A 17,733-nucleotide genomic window follows, 5' to 3' on the forward strand; every position below is an offset into this window, starting at 1 on the left:
TCCTAGCGTTAAATTACTGTCATAATCGCTCAATTATTTCCTCCTTGTACTGTTTAAAATAAAAATCCATCACATTCTATGTATTTTTCCTAACATTTATTAGGTTCAGTGTTTAGGAAAATCAATTACAGTCAGTCAGGCATGAATTGATGAATGTTCTTGTAATAATTGTCAGTTGTTAAACTGAATGTACTTTTTCTTTTCACCCCTTTTCATTTCCTTCAGAGGGCAGAGGTGGCTCAGAGAGAGGCAGAAACCTTAAGGGAGCAGCTCTCGTCAGCTAACAAATCTCTCCAGCTTGCTACGCAGATCCAGAAGGCACCTGATGTGGTGAGAAAATATTTACCTACTCTTACAGGTTTCTGACATTCCTGCAGTCCAGCTCTTTCAATTTATGCTCACAGTTATAAAAATATCTGTTTGGACTAATATTTTAGCTGAAACAGAATTGTGTTCCTGGAAATTGTAAGTTGGTTACATTTTTGTTGGACAAGCTATTCACTGAGATTGGAGGCAGTCGAAGACGGGGGACAGGAGTGGAAATCCCATCTGCTCTTTGGATGCTAGTATGAGCTGGGCAGCACTCATTCAGCAACTGCTCAGGGAGTCCAGACAGATAGCAGCAGCTATCAAAGATTCTTTCGAGTTGATAGACGCTGCGACAGCAGAAAAATAAATTGAGCAATGCCATACAACAGGGCTTGCATTAATAGGTTATTAACACATGCATTGGGTACATAGTGAGGCATGAGGCTGTAGGGTAGGCCAAGTGATTTCAACCAACAAAGAATTGTACTAGTGGCCTATCGGAGCATTACCTAGTGTCATATTGTTCTTAGAATAGAGTTCTAGAAGAAAGTTTAAAAATAACGTTTCAGACTATGTGGTATCTTTTTCACTGAATATCTCCTTCTGCTATGATAAATTAGTTCATAAGGAAATAGGAAAAAGTTAACAAACTGATATATTATGTGTTCTCTTTCTTATTTGTATTGACTTTTTGTTTTTTTGGTCTTCCTACAAGTATTTTAAAATGAAATAGATGTACTTGTTTTGTTTTTGGAGATTGTTTACACTATCCCTTTGCCTGTTCAACCTTCCAGGCACATAGTATTACATTCCTCAGAATTTTTCTGGATTAATAACCATGATCTGAAACCTGTCATATTTGAAAGGAAAATTCCTTTTGAGTTTAGCCTATCCAGATGAATAGTAGGGGGTGGTTACCTTAAAAAAATGGAAAACTGGCTCTGATTGCAACTGACTAATTTAACAAAAATTATTCCTGATATGCTACTTTTTTATTTTGAACCAAATACATTCACTGCTCGATATCAGACAGAAGAATACATAGTTGCCTTAAAAGTACTTTTTGGTACAGTTGTGTCACAAACCAAAAAGCCTAAAGACTGTATTAAGTTCCCAGTGATATTCTCACTGAAGTTAACTAGACCAGAATCAAGGCCTAACAGCATAAATAAAAAGTCAAAATATTAGCCTTAACTTTGAATTACCGGTCTCTTCCCAGTTTATATTCCAGCCTTTTTATTTTAGCATTAGGTTTTTCTTGTGTTCAATACTACTTTTGCACCTCATTCGTATTTAATATGACAACTATTGCAGGATGAAAATGATTATTATCTGTCTTATTTCAAACTTGTGTTCTGATCTCAATAGAGATATGCAGTAGACAGTTACACAATTTATGATGTTTGATGCAAGCAAATTAGAGGGTTTTTTCAAGATAAAAAGTATAATTCACTGTAATAGGAGGGCATTATTAACTGCTGTTCAGATTTCTGCCTTTCTGTATGAGATACGACACTAGTATGTAGACGTTGGAAATCAAGCTAAGTGTTTGGGAAGATATGGAAAAGGCACTTAGTTATTTCTATTCTGGAAAATACATAGGTATCCAGTATCTGGCAATGTCATTTGTTGTAACAAGAGGGACTAGGTGTCAACATTTATGGATTGGGTTTTCGCCACTGACTCATGGTGTGAGCTTTGGCATGTCGCTCGCCGTCTGGTTGGCCCACTTCATCCATTAGTAAAAGGAGTACTTACCTACCTCAGCATATTGTGAGATCTATTCCTTAAAGTTTGTAAAGGTGCTTAGCAGCCTCTGAATGAAGATTGCTATATAAGCACCAAGTATTGGGCTAGATCATGCTCCCTAGATCTAAACATGCAGTATCCCTTCTGCACAAGGATTTGCTCCAATTCTGCATGGAAGCTGCTTCCACAGCACAATACTTGACCTCTCTATATGGTCTAAAGAAAAGGAGTCCTTGTGGCACCTTAGAGACTAACCAGTTTATTTGAGCATGAGCTTTCGTGAGCTACAGCTCACTTCATCAGATGCATACTGTGGAAACTGCAGCAGACTTTATATATACACAGAGAATATGAAACAATACCTCCTCCCACCCCACTGTCCTGCTGGTAATAGCTTATCTAAAGTGAGCATCAGGTTAGGCCATTTCCAGCACAAATCCAGGTTTTCTCACCCTCCACCCCCCCACACAAATTCACTCTCCTGCTGGTGATAGCCCATCCAAGGTGACAACTCTTTACACAATGTGCATGATAATGAAGTTAGGCCATTTCCTGCACAAATCCAGGTTCTCTCACTCCCTCACCCCCCTCCAAAAACCCACCCCCATACACACACAGACTCACTCTCCTGCTGGTAATAGCTCATCCAAACTGACCACTCTCCAAGTTTAAAACCAAGTTAAACCAGAACATCGGGGGGGGGGGTAGGAAAAAACAAGAGGAAATAGGCTACCTTGCATAATGACTTAGCCACTCCCAGTCTCTATTTAAGCCTAAATTAATAGTATCCAATTTGCAAATGAATTCCAATTCAGCAGTTTCTCGCTGGAGTCTGGATTTGAAGTTTCTTTGTTTTAAGATAGCGACCTTCATGTCTGTGATTGCGTGACCAGAGAGATTGAAGTGTTCTCCGACTGGTTTATGAATGTTATAATTCTTACAACTACAATACCCACCTGCGGAAGTAAAGAAACAGATTGATAGAGCCAGAAGAGTTCCCAGAAGTTAGCTACTACAGGACAGGCCTAACAAAGAAAATAACAGAACTCCACTAGCCGTCACCTTCAGCCCCCAACTAAAACCCCTCCAACGCATTATTAAGGATCTACAACCTATCCTAAAGGATGACCCAACACTCTCACAAATCTTGGGAGACAGGGCAGTCCTTGCCTACAGACAGCCCCCCAACCTGAAGCAAATACTCACCAACAACCACATACCACACAACAGAACCACTAACCCAGGAACTTATCCTTGCAACAAAGCCCGTTGCCAATTGTGCCCACATATCTATTCAGGGGACACCATCACAGGGCCTAATAACATCAGCCACACTATCAGAGGCTCGTTCACCTGCACATCCACCAATGTGATTTATGCCATCATGTGCCAGCAATGCCCCTCTGCCATGTACATTGGTCAAACTGGACAGTCTCTACGTAAAAGAATAAATGGACACAAATCAGATGTCAAGAATTATAACATTCATAAACCAGTCGGAGAACACTTCAATCTCTCTGGTCACGCAATCACAGACATGAAGGTCGCTATCTTAAAACAAAGAAACTTCAAATCCAGACTCCAGCGAGAAACTGCTGAATTGGAATTCATTTGCAAATTGGATACTATTAATTTAGGCTTAAATAGAGACTGGGAGTGGCTAAGTCATTATGCAAGGTAGCCTATTTCCTCTTGTTTTTTCCTACCCCCCCCCCCCCGATGTTCTGGTTTAACTTGGTTTTAAACTTGGAGAGTGGTCAGTTTGGATGAGCTATTACCAGCAGGAGAGTGAGTCTGTGTGTGTATGGGGGTGGGTTTTTGGAGGGGGGTGAGGGAGTGAGAGAACCTGGATTTGTGCAGGAAATGGCCTAACTTCATTATCATGCACATTGTGTAAAGAGTTGTCACTTTGGATGGGCTATCACCAGCAGGAGAGTGAATTTGTGTGGGGGGGTGGAGGGTGAGAAAACCTGGATTTGTGCTGGAAATGGCCTAACCTGATGCTCACTTTAGATAAGCTATTACCAGCAGGACAGTGGGGTGGGAGGAGGTATTGTTTCATATTCTCTGTGTATATATAAAGTCTGCTGCAGTTTCCACGGTATGCATCTGATGAAGTGAGCTGTAGCTCACGAAAGCTCATGCTCAAATAAATTGGTTAGTCTCTAAGGTGCCACAAGGACTCCTTTTCTTTTTGCGAATACAGACTAACACGGCTGTTACTCTGAAACCAATCTATATGGTCTGTTTTCTGGGGAAGAAGTTGAGATTGAATGGGGTGGGGTCAGGGGTGCAAGTCTACTTTACCCAGGCCCTATCTGGTCCCATAAAACTTAGGTGAAAAAGATAAAACATAGCTCCATCTCCCTCTTCCCTTATCTTTCTCCCTCCTAGTTCCTGCCTCACTGTCCTGGGAGCTATTGGCAGCTAGGAAGCCACAATAATGGGGATGTGCCATGGTATGCCCAAACCTTGAATGCTATGGGCAATTCTGATAACCCCATCTCAAGAAATATATATTAGAATTGGGAAAGGTACGGAGAAGGGCAACAAAAATGATTAAGGATATGGAACATCTTCCATATGAGAAGAGATGAAAAAGATTGGGATTACTGAGTTTGGAAAAGAGACAGCTAAGGGGGGATATGATAGAGGTCTATAAAATCGTGAGCGAAACAGAGAAAGTGAATAAGGAAATGTTATTTACTCCTTCAAATAACACAAGAACCAGAGGTCACCCAATGAAATTAATAGGAGGAAAGTTTAAAACAAACAAAAGAAAATACTTCTTCACACAACGCAGTTAGCCTGTGGAACTCATTGCCGGGGGGGATGCTGTGAAGGCCAAAACTATAGTGGGGGGGGGGTCTAAAAAGAATTAGATAAGTTCATGGATGATGGGCCCATCAATGGCTATTGCCAGAAACTGGGAGTGGATAACAGGGAATGTTTGCCTGTTTTGTTCATTCCCTCTGAAGCACCTGGCATTGGCCACTGTGAGAAGACAGGTTACTGGGCTAGATGGACCATTGGTCTGACCCAGATTGTAATTTATAGGTCAAACATTTCCCCCCATTCTTCTGAAATGGCATACTATCTGATTATTTTTAAAGCACAAGATTTCATTGCCAGAAGTACTATTATTAATAATATTCAATAATGTTAAATAGAGCATTTTGTATCTTCAAAGCACTATGCAGATATTAACTCCTGGGTCTTCCCAACACCCATGTGGTGTAGCTAAATCTGTTCTCTCTATCAGGAGTTTCTGACTTCCAGTTCCATGCTTGGTCCTGACCAAACTGCCTCCTGTTTGAGCACGTTGCCTGTATTGATATGGTATAATGTTATTTCTTTCACATTAGGAGCAGGCCATAGAGGTGCTGACGCGATCTAGCTTGGAGGTGGAACTGGCTGCAAAAGAACGTGAAATTGCCCAGCTCGTAGAAGATGTCCAGAGACTCCAAGGCAGCCTCACCAAACTTCGTGAGAACTCCACCAGCCAGATATCACAGCTGGAGCAGCAGCTGACTGCCAAGAACAGCACACTTAAAGTAAGGATCAGTTGTGCATTCAGCACAGTTTGCTCATTCCTTATTCAGAGTAGGACTCTTAAACATGCACTAGTTCACTAGTGCAGATTCCATCATCCATTGTAGTTGTGAGTGGCACAGTGTGTTCGAGTGATTGCACATGTACATTCAACTCTAGGTGTGTCCATGCCCGAGCACAGTCACTGCAATTTTTTCCGTCTGTGGTACCTGTCGGGCAGCTTGAGCGCCCTCTGCTGCCACATTTTGGTAGCGCTGGTATAAAGCATCCAGCCAAACCCGCGGCCCCTCAATTCCTTCTTACTGCCTGTGACAGTCACTGGAACTGCTATACTTACTTTTAGAAGCTCTCTCAGTGGTCTTTTTCTTTATGTATATAGTTAGTTGTAGTCAGTTTTTAGTCACTTATAGCTAATTTTAGTGAAGTTCTGTAACTTAGTGTTTTAGTGGAGTTTTATCTGTTCCCCGGTTCCGAGGCATGCCTTGGTCACAGGGCTTTAAGCCGTGTGCCTCCTGCAACAAGGCTATGCTCCTGAGTGACCTGCACTCAAGCTGCCTGAAGTGCCTGGAAGAAGCTCACGAGGGGGACCATTGCCAGATCTGTAGGGACTTTAAGCTTTGGAGAAGGAGGACCGGGAGGCCAGGCTAAAATTTTTGCTCATGGAGGCAGCACTGAGACCTCCATTTCAGCCAAGCCAATTGGATTCTGCACTGAATGCCTCAGTGTCGGTAAGGAGTACTCCTTCTATCGTACCAAAGTCCTGGCACCGATCACCATCCCTAGTGCCAAGGAAAGGGCACAAGACAGAGACAGTCAAGAAGAGGCGATCCCTGGCACCAAAGACAGCCAGGCATGGGAATCAGATTAGAGTGCAATCTAAACCAAGCACTCCTCTGCCTCGGTACCACAAAAGTTGGCACCGTTCACTTTGGTGCCTATGTAGGCACCATCCAATCCGGTACCAAAAGAGCTGTCTACATCTGCTGCACAGCATGACCACACCAGAGGCGTTTGCTGCAGTCAGATACCAGTATCACTGGCAGTTCAAGAGTTGGTGTTATCGGTGCCTGTGGACAGGAGGGAACCCACTGGATCCTGTCATTGTTCAGTACCATGCCCTTTGCTGCCATCAAAAGGGAAGCTGGCTATGCTGTCCTCAGTGAAGGCATCTTCATCATGGCACCAGTCTTGTTGAAGAGGGTGGTCTTAAGTCTGGGCATACAGGTGAAGGAAGTGAAAGAGTCCTCCAATAGCCTGGTTGACATTTTAGCTGCTACGGGCCCCTCAGAAATAGCCCTGCCTGTCGATGAGGCCATTATGGACCTTGTTAAGACCTTGTGGCAGATCTCCACATCCAATTCCCTTTGTCAGAAAGGGCTGAACAAAAATACTTTGCTCCTGCCGGGGTTATGAGTTCCTGTGCATCCATTCCTCTCCTCCCAGGAATCCCTGGTGCTAGCTGCTGCTAATGGGAGAAAAAGGCAGGGTCATCAGGGTGCAGCCCCAAAATCAAAAGACTCAAAGACATTAGATGTGTTCAGTCGGAAAGGTTATCCTACTGGGGAGTTACAACTCAGAATTTCAAACCAGCAGACACTGCTGGGAAGGTATGATTTTAATATGTGGGACTCCATACAGAAATTCAAGGACTTGCTCCCACAAGATGCTAGGCAAGGGTTCTCTTCACTGGTGGATGAGCGAAAATCAGTGGCGAGGTTGCAAGTTGTTTTGGATGCAGTTGACTCTGCAGTCAGGTCTCTGACTTCGGCAGTGACCATGCGCAGGAGTTCGTGGCTACAGTTCTCAGGACTCCCGCAGGAGGTTCAGCAAACCCTTCAGGACCTACCTTTTGAAGGAACTTCGCACTTTTGAGATCAGACTGATGTGAAGTTTCATAGTCTAAAAGACTCCAGGACGATCCTTAAGTCTCTGGCATTGTACATACCAGCTCCTTCAAGGAAGTACTACAGACTTCAACAGCCCATCTGGTTCTCTGCCCCAGCTGCCAGTCAGGATCCGCAGAGAAGAAGGGGTTTTAGGTGTAGGCCACCACCGTCTTCTACCTCAGTGTCAGTGCCTCCCCACCCCCACCCTGAGACATCCAGGGGGTTCTAAGCTGGTGTTTCGATGGGACACTCAAGGACTCTGTACCAGTTCCCATGATACCAGATCATAGAATCATAGAATATCAGGGTTGGAAGGGACCTCAGGAGGTCATCTAATCCAACCCCCTGCTCAAAGCAGGACCAATCCCCAACTAAATCATCCCAGCCAGGGCTTTGTCAAGCCTGAACTTAAAATCTTCTAAGGAAGGAGATTCCACCACCTCCCTAGGTAACACATTCCAGTGTTTCACCACCCTCCTAGTGAAAATCTTTTTTCCTAATATCAAACCTTAACCTCCCCCACTGCAACTTAAGACCATTACTCCTTGTTCTGTCATCTGCTACCACTGAGAACAGTCTAGATCCATCGTCTTTGGAACCCCCTTTCAGGTAGTTGAAAGCAGCTATCAAATTCCCCCTCATTCTTCTCTTCCGCAGACTAAACAATCCCATTTCCCTCAGCCTCTCCTCATAAGTCATGTGTTCCAGTCCCCTAATCATTTTTGTTGCCCTCCGCTGGATGTTTTCTAATTTTTCCAGATCCTGTTTCTCCTTTATTTGAAATCGCTACCCCTTCCTGCTTCTCCACGTGGGCACCAATGATACTGCCAAGAATGACCTTGAGCGGATCATTGCAGACTACGTGGCTCTGGGAAGAAGGATAAAGGAGTTTGAGGTGCAAGTGGTCTTCTCGTCCATCTTCCCCGTGGAAGGAAAAGGCCTGGGAAGAGACCGTCGAATCGTGGAAGTCAACGAATGGCTACGCAGGTGGTGTCGAAGAGAAGGCTTTGGATTCTTTGACCATGGGATGGTGTTCCAAAAAGGAGGAGTGCTAGGCAGAGATGGGCTCCACCTAACGAAGAGAGAGAAGAGCATCTTCGCAAGCAAGCTGGCTAACCTAGTGAGGAGGGCTTTAAACTAGGTTCAGCAGGGGAAGGAGACTAAAGCCCTGGGGGAAGTGGGATACCGGGAGGAAGCATGAGCAGGAGCGCACGAGAGGGCAGGGCTCCTGCCTCATACTGAGAAAGAGGGACCGGTCAGCGAGTTACCTCAAGTGCCTATACACAAATGCAAGAAGCCTGGGAAACAAGCAGGGAGAACTGGAAGTCCTGGCACAGTCAAGGAATTATGATGTGATTGGAATAACAGTGACTTGGTGGGATAACTCACATGACTGGAGTACTGTCATGGATGGATATAAACTGTTGAGGAAGGACAGGCAGGGCAGAAAAGGTGGGGGAGTTGCACTGTATGTAAGGGAGCAATATGACTGCTCAGAGCTCAAGTATGAAACTGCAGAAAAACCTGAGTGTCTCTGGATTAAGTTTAGAAGTGTGAGCAACAAGGGTGATGTCGTGGTGGGAGACTGCTATAGACCACCGGACCAGGGGGATGAGGTGGACGAGGCTTTCTTCTGGCAACTCACAGAAGTTACTAGATCACAGGCCCTGGTTCTCATGGGAGACTTCAATCACCCTGATATCTGCTGGGAGAGCAATACAGCAGTGCACAGACAATCCAGGAAGTTTTTGGAAAGTGTAGGGGACAATTTCCTGGTGCAAGTGCTGGAGGAACCAACTAGGGGCAGAGCTCTTCTTGACCTGCTGCTCACAAACTGGGAAGAATTAGTCAGAGAAGCAAAAGTGGATGGGAACCTGGGAGGCAGTGACCATGAGATGGTCAAGTTCAGGATCCTGACACAGGGAAGAAAGGAGAGCAGCAGAATACGGACCCTGGACTTCAGAAAAGCAGACTTCGACTCCCTCCAGGAACTGATGCCCAGGATCCCCTGGGAGAATAACTTGAGGGGGAAAGGAGTCCAGGAGAGCTGGCTGTATTTTAAAGAATCCTTATTGAGGTTACAGGGACAAACCATCCCGATGTGTAGAAAGAATAGTAAATATGGCAGGCGACCAGCTTCGCTTAAGAGTGAAATCCTTGCTGATCTTAAACACAAAAAAGAAGCTTACAAGAAATGGAAGATTGGACAAATGACCAGGGAAGAGTATAAAAATATTGCTCGGGCATGCAGGAGTGAAATCAAGAAGGCCAAATCACATCTGGAGTTGCAGCTAGCAAGAGATGTTAAGAGTAACAAGAAGGGTTTCTTCAGGTATGTTAGCACCAAGAAGAAAGTTGAGGAAAGTGTGGGCCCCTTACTGAATGAGGGAGGCAACCTAGTGACAGAGGATGTGGAAAAAGCTAATGTACTCAATGCCTTTTTTGCCTCTGTCTTCACGAACAAGGTCAGATCCCAGACTGCTGCACTGGGCAACACAGCATGGGGAGGAGGTGACCAGCCCTCTGTGGAGAAAGAAGTGGTTCGGGACTATTTAGAAAAGCTGGATGAGCACAAGTCCATAGGGCCGGATGCGCTGCATCCGAAAGTGCTAAAGGAGTTGGCGGATGTGATTGCAGAGCCATTGGCCATTATCTTTGAAAACTCATGGCGATCAGGGGAAGTCTCGGATGACTGGAAAAAGGCTAATGTAGTGCCCATCTTTAAAAAAGGGAAGCAGGAGGATCCTGGGAACTACAGGCCAGTCAGCCTCACCTCAGTCCCTGGAAAAATCATGGAGCAGGTCCTCAAGGAACCAATTTCTGAAGCACTTAGAGGAGAGGAAAGTGATCAGGAACAGTCAGCATGGATTCACCAAGGGCAAGTCATGCCTGACTAATCTAATTGCCTTCTATGACGAGATAACTGGCTCTGTGGATGAGGGGAAAGCGGTGGACATGTTGTTCCTTGACTTTAGTAAAGTTTTTGACACGGTCTCCCACAGTATTCTTGCCAGCAAGTTAAAGAAGTATGGGCTGGATGAATGGACTATAAGGTGGATAGAAAGTTGGCTAGATTGTCGGGCTCAATGGGTAGTGATCAATGGCTCCATGTCTAGTTGGCAGCCGGTATCAAGAGGAGTGCCCCAAGGGTTGGTCCTGGGGCCTGTTTTGTTCAATATCTTCATAAATGATCTGGAGGATGGTGTGGATTGCACCCTCAGCAAGTTTGCAGATGACACTAAACTGGGAGGAGCGGTAGATACCCTGGAGGGTAGGGATAGGATGCAGAGGGCCTTAGACAAATTAGAGGATTGGGCCAAAAAAAATCTGATGAGGTTCAACAAGGACATTTGCAGAGTCCTGCACTTAGGACAGAAGAATCAGACTAGGGACCGAATGGTTCGGCAGCAGTTCTGCAGAAAAGGACCTAGGGGTTACAGTGGACGAGAAGCTGGATATGAGTCAACAGTGTGCCCTTGTTGCCAAGAAGGCCAATGGCATTTTGGGATGGATATGTAGGGGCATTGCCAGCAGATCGAGGGACGTGATCGTTCCCCTCTATTCAACATTGGTGAGGCCTCATCTGGAGTATTGTGTCCAGTTTTGGGCCCCACACTAGAAGAAGGATGTGGAAAAATTGGAGAGAGTCCAGCAGAGGGCAACAAAAATGATTAGGGGACTGGAACACATGACTTATGAGGAGAGGCTGAGGGAACTGGGATTGTTTAGTTTGCGGAAGAGAAGGTTGAGGGGGGATTTGATAGCTGCTTTCAGCTACCTGAAAGGGGGTTCCAAAGAGGATGGATCTAGACTATTCTCAGTGGTAGCTGATGACAGAACAAGGAGTAGTGGTCTTAAGTTGCAGTGGGGGAGGTTTAGGTTGGATGTTAGGAAAAACTTTTTCACTAGGAGGGTGGTGAAACACTGGAATGTGTTACCTAGGGAGGTGGTGGAATCTCCTTCTTTAGATATTTTTAAGGTCAGGCTTGACAAAGCCCTGGCTGGGATGATTCAGTTGGGGATTGGTCCTGCTTTGAGCAGGGGGTTGGACTAGATGACCTCCTGAGGTCCCTTCCAACCCTGATATTCTATGATTCTATGAAAGCCGACTTTCATACTTTTCAGTATGTGGTCCTATATCACCATGGACCATTGAGTGTTGAGCACGCGTTCCAGTTTATTTCTACCCCTCCCTGACCCTCTTCACGACGCCTCTCACAAAGAACTTCTGGTTCAGAAGGTTCAACTTCTCCTTCATGTGGGAGCTGTGGAAGAGGTTCCACGGAATTTAAGAGGGAAGGGGTTCTACTCCCGTTATTTCCTAATCCCAAAAGCCAAAGGAGGTTTCAGACCCATTTTAGAGCTCCAGAAGCTCAGCAACTATCTCTAGAAAATAAAGTTCCCCATGGTCACCCTGATATCCATTATCCTCTCCCTGGATCCTGGGGATTGGTACGCTGCCCTAGATTTAAGAAACGCCTATTTTTATATATCAATATACCAAGGACACATATGTTTCCTCTGATTTATAGTGAACCACTCACACGACCAATTCACGGTCCTCCCATTTAGTCTGTCTGCGGATTCATGGGTGTTCACAATAGGCATGGCAGTAGTGGCAGCTTTCCATAGGAGGTTATGGGTAGACCTGCACCCCTGTCTAGATGACTGGCTAGTCAAGGGCCAATCCAAGGCTCAGGTGGTGTCCAACTCACCCTAGGCCTTCTAATAAATACAGAAAAGTCTGCCCTTGCTCCAGTGCACAGGTTAGAGTTCACTGGGGTGGCGTTCAACTGTACTCAGGCCAGGGCCTTCCTCCCAGAAGGGTGTTTTCATTCAGTTGGATCCCTGATAACACACCTTAAAGGCCATCTAATCACAACAGCCCAAATTGTATGAGACTTTTAAGTCATGTGGCCTCATTTTCACATGTGGTACAACACGCAACGTGCCTCAGACTCTTCCAGATGTGGCTGGCCTCGCCAAACCACCACCATTTGGACACTGTACTCATGGTACCTCATCTCTCTCAGTTGGTGGTTGGACCCACTCATGGTTGTGCGGGTGTTCCCTTTATACAACCTTAACCGTCAATGTCCTTGGTCTCAGATGTCCTAGCAGTAGGATGGGGAGCTCACCAGGGGCCCCTCAGAAAAAATCTGCTGCTGGTCTGCGGTGGAACTTTCTCTTCACATCAATGTCGGAGAACTCAGAGCGGGTTTTCCTGGCCTGTCAGACCTTTCTGCCTCACATTATGGGCAGAAACTTGGCTGTTCTCCATGGACAACACTACAGCCATGTTTTACTTCAACAGGCAAGGAGGAGCTTGCTTTTCCCTCCTTTGTCAAGAAGCAGTGCAGCTATGGGAGTTTCGCATAGCCCACTCAACCAACCTCGAGTCCTCTTACTATCCGGGAACACAAAAGGACTTGGCAGATTGCCTCAGCAGGTCTTTCTCCAGTCACCACAAGTGGTCCCTTTGCCCAGATGTGGCAAGAGACATTTACCAGCAATGGGGGACTTCCCGGACAGGCCTGTTTGTGAACAGGTACAAGAGGAAGTCTCACCAGTTCCGCTCCCTATGCGGACACAGTGCAGATTCTATTATGGACGCCTTTCTGCTACCTTGGACGGAACATCTTTACTATACGTCTTCCCCTTTTTTGCTCATGCAGAGTGATGTAAAAGATCAAGCAGGACTGGGACCATGTTATTCTGATAGCCCCAGCATGGGCTCACCAACTGTTGTTCTCCCATTCTTCTAGATTTCTCAGTGGCAAGTCCAATCCATTGCACCTGGACCTGATTTCCCAGGACCACAGTTGGATGCGCCACCTGAACCTGAGCTCCCTTCATCTAACAGCCTGGAAGCTCCATGGCTAAATCCCAGAGAGCAACCTTGCTTGGAGCAAGTTCATCAGGTCCTACTAGGTAGTAGAAAGCCTTCCACCAGAGCTACTTACCTCTCAAAGTAGAAATGGCTCTCTGTTTGAGTATCCCACTGTGGAGTCTCGCCCATGTGTTCATCCATACAAGACATACTCGAGTATCTATTGCACCTAAAACAGCAAGGCTTAGCAATCTCCTTTATCAAGGTTCACCATGCAGCAATATCCGCTCTTCACCCCAGGGTAGATAACCAGTCTGTTTTTTTCAAATGACATGTCTGTCCGATTCCTAAAAGGCCTAGAAAGGTTATACCCTCAAGTAAGAGAGCCCATTCCTCTCTGGAACCTGAACTTGTTCAAAGCTTATGGGAACACCGTTTGAACCTTTGACAATGTGCTCCTTATTATACCTCTCCTGGAAAAATCTTAGTAGGTATCACTTTGGTCAGAAGGGTGTCGGAGCTCCCTGCCCTCTCTTCAGAGCCTCTCTACGCATTCTTCTTTAAAGATAATATATATTTACGTCCTCACCCATTTCCTCCCAAAAGTGGTTTCACAATTTCATAGCAATCAGGCAATCTACTTACCTGTCTTCTACCCAAAGCCACATGCAAATAGGAATGAACAATGTCTTCACTTATTGGATGTTAGACGAGCCCTAGCATTCTACCTAAAAAGAACTAAACCATTCTGAGTGTTCACCCAACTATTCGCAGTGTGGCTGACAGGATGAAAAGGTGTCCCAATCTCTTTACAGACAGTTTCGTCCTGGATTACTTCACGTATTCACACTTGTTACAATCAGGCCGGTGTTTCACTGCCAGCTGTCCTGACTGCTCGTTCAACAGAGTCACAAGCATTCTTAGCACAGATCCCTTTTCTGTACAGTTGTAAAGCAGCGACCTGGTCATTGGTGCACACGTTCTCCTCCTATTATGCCATCACTCAGCATTCTAGAGATTATGCCAATTTTGACCAAGTTGTTCTGCGTGTCCATGAACTCCGATCCTTCCAATCATTCAACTGCATGTGAGTCATCTAGAGTGGAATGCACATGTGCAGTCACTCAAAGAAAAAGATGCTATTAACGTTCCATAACTATTGTTCTTTAAGATGCGTTGCCCATGTCCATTCCACAAACCATCCTTTTGCCCCTCTACATCAGAGGGAACTGAAGGGGCCCCGGGTTGGGTTGACACTTTACATTGGTGCGATCAGCACGTGGAAGCAGAGGGTGCTTGAGGTGCTCAGACGGGTACCACTGAGGGGAAAATTTCTAGCAACTTTGCTTGAGGTGTGCACACAACTAGAGTGGAATGGACTTGTGCAACACATCTGTAAGAACAACAGTTACAGAAAGTTAATAACTATTTTTTCCTTGTGTTGAGTTAGTCATTTCTTCAGAATGTAGTTTTGTTGACATTTTGTGGGGTTTGTTTTAATTAATGACTTTTTGTTGTTGTTGAACTCACTCTGCCTGTTTCCAGTTCTATTTTAAGTTCAGATTTTATATGTATTGTTATTTTTAGTGCAGATTCTTTCTGAATAATATTTTTTCATAGAACAGTAAAATTACTGTAATTAGGATAATTGAAAAACCATGTATATGTCTGAAAAATAACCAAACCAAAAATCACACAGCAAATCCTGTCAGGACTTAAAACTCTCTAAGCCATGCCTTCATTCAGTATCACAGTTTTGTCAGGGACATCTGTCATTCAGCAGTCAACCTGTAAATGCACCCAACCAGGTTTTTTTCTCCCATTGGAAAAGGGACTTGCCTTCTTTGGATGCACAGACACAAGAAAGCATGAGGATTGAAAGGAAGCTTTTTAACTTTATTAGAGCATATTTTTAATTTTTGTCTGTTTTCCCCAAGATAGTACCTAATTTGTAGCTAGTATCCCAGGCCTGGGCCTTCTGTATATCAGTCAGTAGCACTTTCCTGAAAACCACAAGGATGGTATATCTAAGTGTTTCTTGAATGACCCCATTTTCTTTTGTTTCCACTGTCTGTCTTTGTGCACCATTCCACACATTTCTGATCTGTCAGTAAGCATGAGAAATGTTTTCCTGACATCTGTTTTGAATCAGTTTCCTCTACCTTCTGTCTCTTTCATTGTTCTACCAGCTATAAGATGTAAATAGTAAATGAAGTTAATTTAGCTATTTTGTTAAAGATTTCTAGTTTGAGCATTCCTGAAAGTCAGAGGCTGATAGCGCCAACTTAAGCCAGCCATGGTTTAGGCAGTTACTGTGTAAGTTTCTCTAGCCCTGCTATATCAGGGGAGGGCAAACTACAGCCCAAGGGCTGGATGCAACCCGTCAGGGCTTTTAATCTGGCCCACGAGATTGCCAGCCCCATGACACAGCGGGGCTAAAACAGGCTCCCTGCCTGCCCTGGCCCCATGCCGCTCCCGGAAGCAGCCAGCACTGTGTTATTGTGGCCCCGGGAAGGCGGGGGGAGAGGGGAACAGAGAGCTCTGTGCTGCCCCCATTAGCTCCCATTGGCCGGGAATAGGGAACCATGGCCAATGGGAGCTTCGGGGGTGGTACCCACAAGCGAGGGCAGCATGCGGCAGAGCTGTGTGCCCCACCTCACTCCCAGGAGCCGCTGCGGACCTGCTGGCCACTTCCGGGAGCGGCACAGGGCCAGGTCAGGCAGGGAGCCTGCCTTAGCCCTGCTGCGTGCCGCTGCCACCCCAGAGCTACTCGAGGTAAGTGGTGCCAGCTGGAGCCCACACCCTGAACCCCTCCTGCACCGCAACCCCCTGCCTTGAGCTCCCCCTGACCTGAGTCTCCTGCCGCACCTCTCCTGCTCCCCAACCCCTTGCCCTGAGCCTCTTCCTGCACACCACACCCTCTCCCGCACCCCGCACTCCCTCCCGCACCTCAACCCCCTGCTTCATGGCCCTGCATACAATTTCCCCACCGAGATTTGGCCCTTGAGCCAAAAAGTTTGTCCCTGTACTATATCAAATTGCCTCAGCTCTCGTTTGCAAACCTTGACACATTGTTCTAAATCTGACATTCTTCAGAGGGTATAGGCTCTATTGTGTTGTAGTTTAGTTTATGTGGAAAAATGTATTTTAGGGATGGAATTTAAATTCTTCAACTCAGTACACTTGCTGTATGTTCTAAGACATCCTTGCAAAATTGTCATGAAAATTCAGTAGAGGAAATAAAAATCTACCAGGTCTCGCTTGTTGCCGGTAGCAGTAAAGATGGTATCAGTCTCTGCCAATCTGTCATTGTTTTTGCATCACTTCTGTGGAGAGACGAAGGAACTGGGCTGTTCTTGAGGGATACATTTTCTCTGGCTATTCCGCTATTGCGAATCTTTTCATAAAGCTTTTTAGACAAAATAGCTTGAACCCACGTGTTGAACTTACACCCTTAGAATTGGATCGTGCTCTGATCAAAGTCAGTAAGAGTTTTGCCATTAACTTTAATGGGACTAAGATTGGTCCTTTATCAGAGCTGGTGACAGAGCAACTCTGACTTTCATTTCAGTAATCTTCATATCTATTCTCACAGGTTTGTTCAGCTAAAGCTAATATTTTGGTTCTCAGTGATGATTTTTGATACCTTGATTCTATCTAATTTATCATGTTTGTGCCATTTTGTCCCTATCTGTGACATTATTGTTATTATTATTATTTAATTTACCTGTCTTTTCTTTGATGCTAGTAAAGCTGAGATCTGAACTCTGTTCTACACAGAACCGTGTCAAAATAGTGTTTTGTAGACCTTAAATTTTGATTATAAAGCATGTGCTTCTAAAATAGCTAAGATTTTAATGGTCGCCTTCACAAAAAATGAATCAGTTTTACAGATGAAAGTAGTGTTCTTTATCCATATCTTGGGGGAATTCTTTAATACTGTGTGGTTTAATGAAACAATTCAGCAATACTTCCAGTGTCTTTCAAAATTATTGCTTCCTTATCTTCATCTGATGTAATCATCAGAATCTGTCCACTAGTATCAAGACTTTTCTGACTGTAACTGTCTTAACCCCTTGTCAGTTGGAGTCAGAACTTCCCCACTATCCAGCAAAAATGTAGTAGCCCTAGTTAGCCAAGAGATCCTGTCGCCCTGGCACCAAATGACCTAGGTTAATTGACTATTTGTGTATGTGCTCTTTGATTTTAAGTGATAACTAACTATCTTTTAGATTGCATTATTTAACTATTAACCCCTCTAACATATCCTATGCAGGTCTAACAAAAGAGAGCAGTTTTAATTATTTATTTAATAATAATTTAATTATTATTTTAAAAATATTTTAGGAAAAGGTACAATCTAGTGGGCACTCTGACACTTGGTATTTGTATGTTCTTTTGTATAAT

General features: G+C 44.8%; 1 protein-coding gene across 3 annotated transcripts in view; it reads left to right on the forward strand.

Annotated features, from left to right (window-relative positions):
* The window catches only part of CUX1 (cut like homeobox 1), a 398,353-nt gene that overhangs the window by 262,127 nt on the left and 118,493 nt on the right, over window positions 1-17,733 (forward strand). For all 3 annotated transcript variants that reach the window (XM_077836870.1, XM_077836868.1, XM_077836869.1), the window contains exons 10-11: window positions 226-330; window positions 5,424-5,612. In XM_077836870.1, coding sequence (XP_077692996.1) covers window positions 226-330; window positions 5,424-5,612 — 294 coding nt within the window. The remainder of the gene's footprint in view (window positions 1-225; window positions 331-5,423; window positions 5,613-17,733) is intronic.

This window comes from Eretmochelys imbricata, chromosome 17 (genome assembly GCF_965152235.1).
Source record: "Eretmochelys imbricata isolate rEreImb1 chromosome 17, rEreImb1.hap1, whole genome shotgun sequence".
Taxonomy (NCBI): Eukaryota; Metazoa; Chordata; order Testudines; family Cheloniidae; genus Eretmochelys; species Eretmochelys imbricata.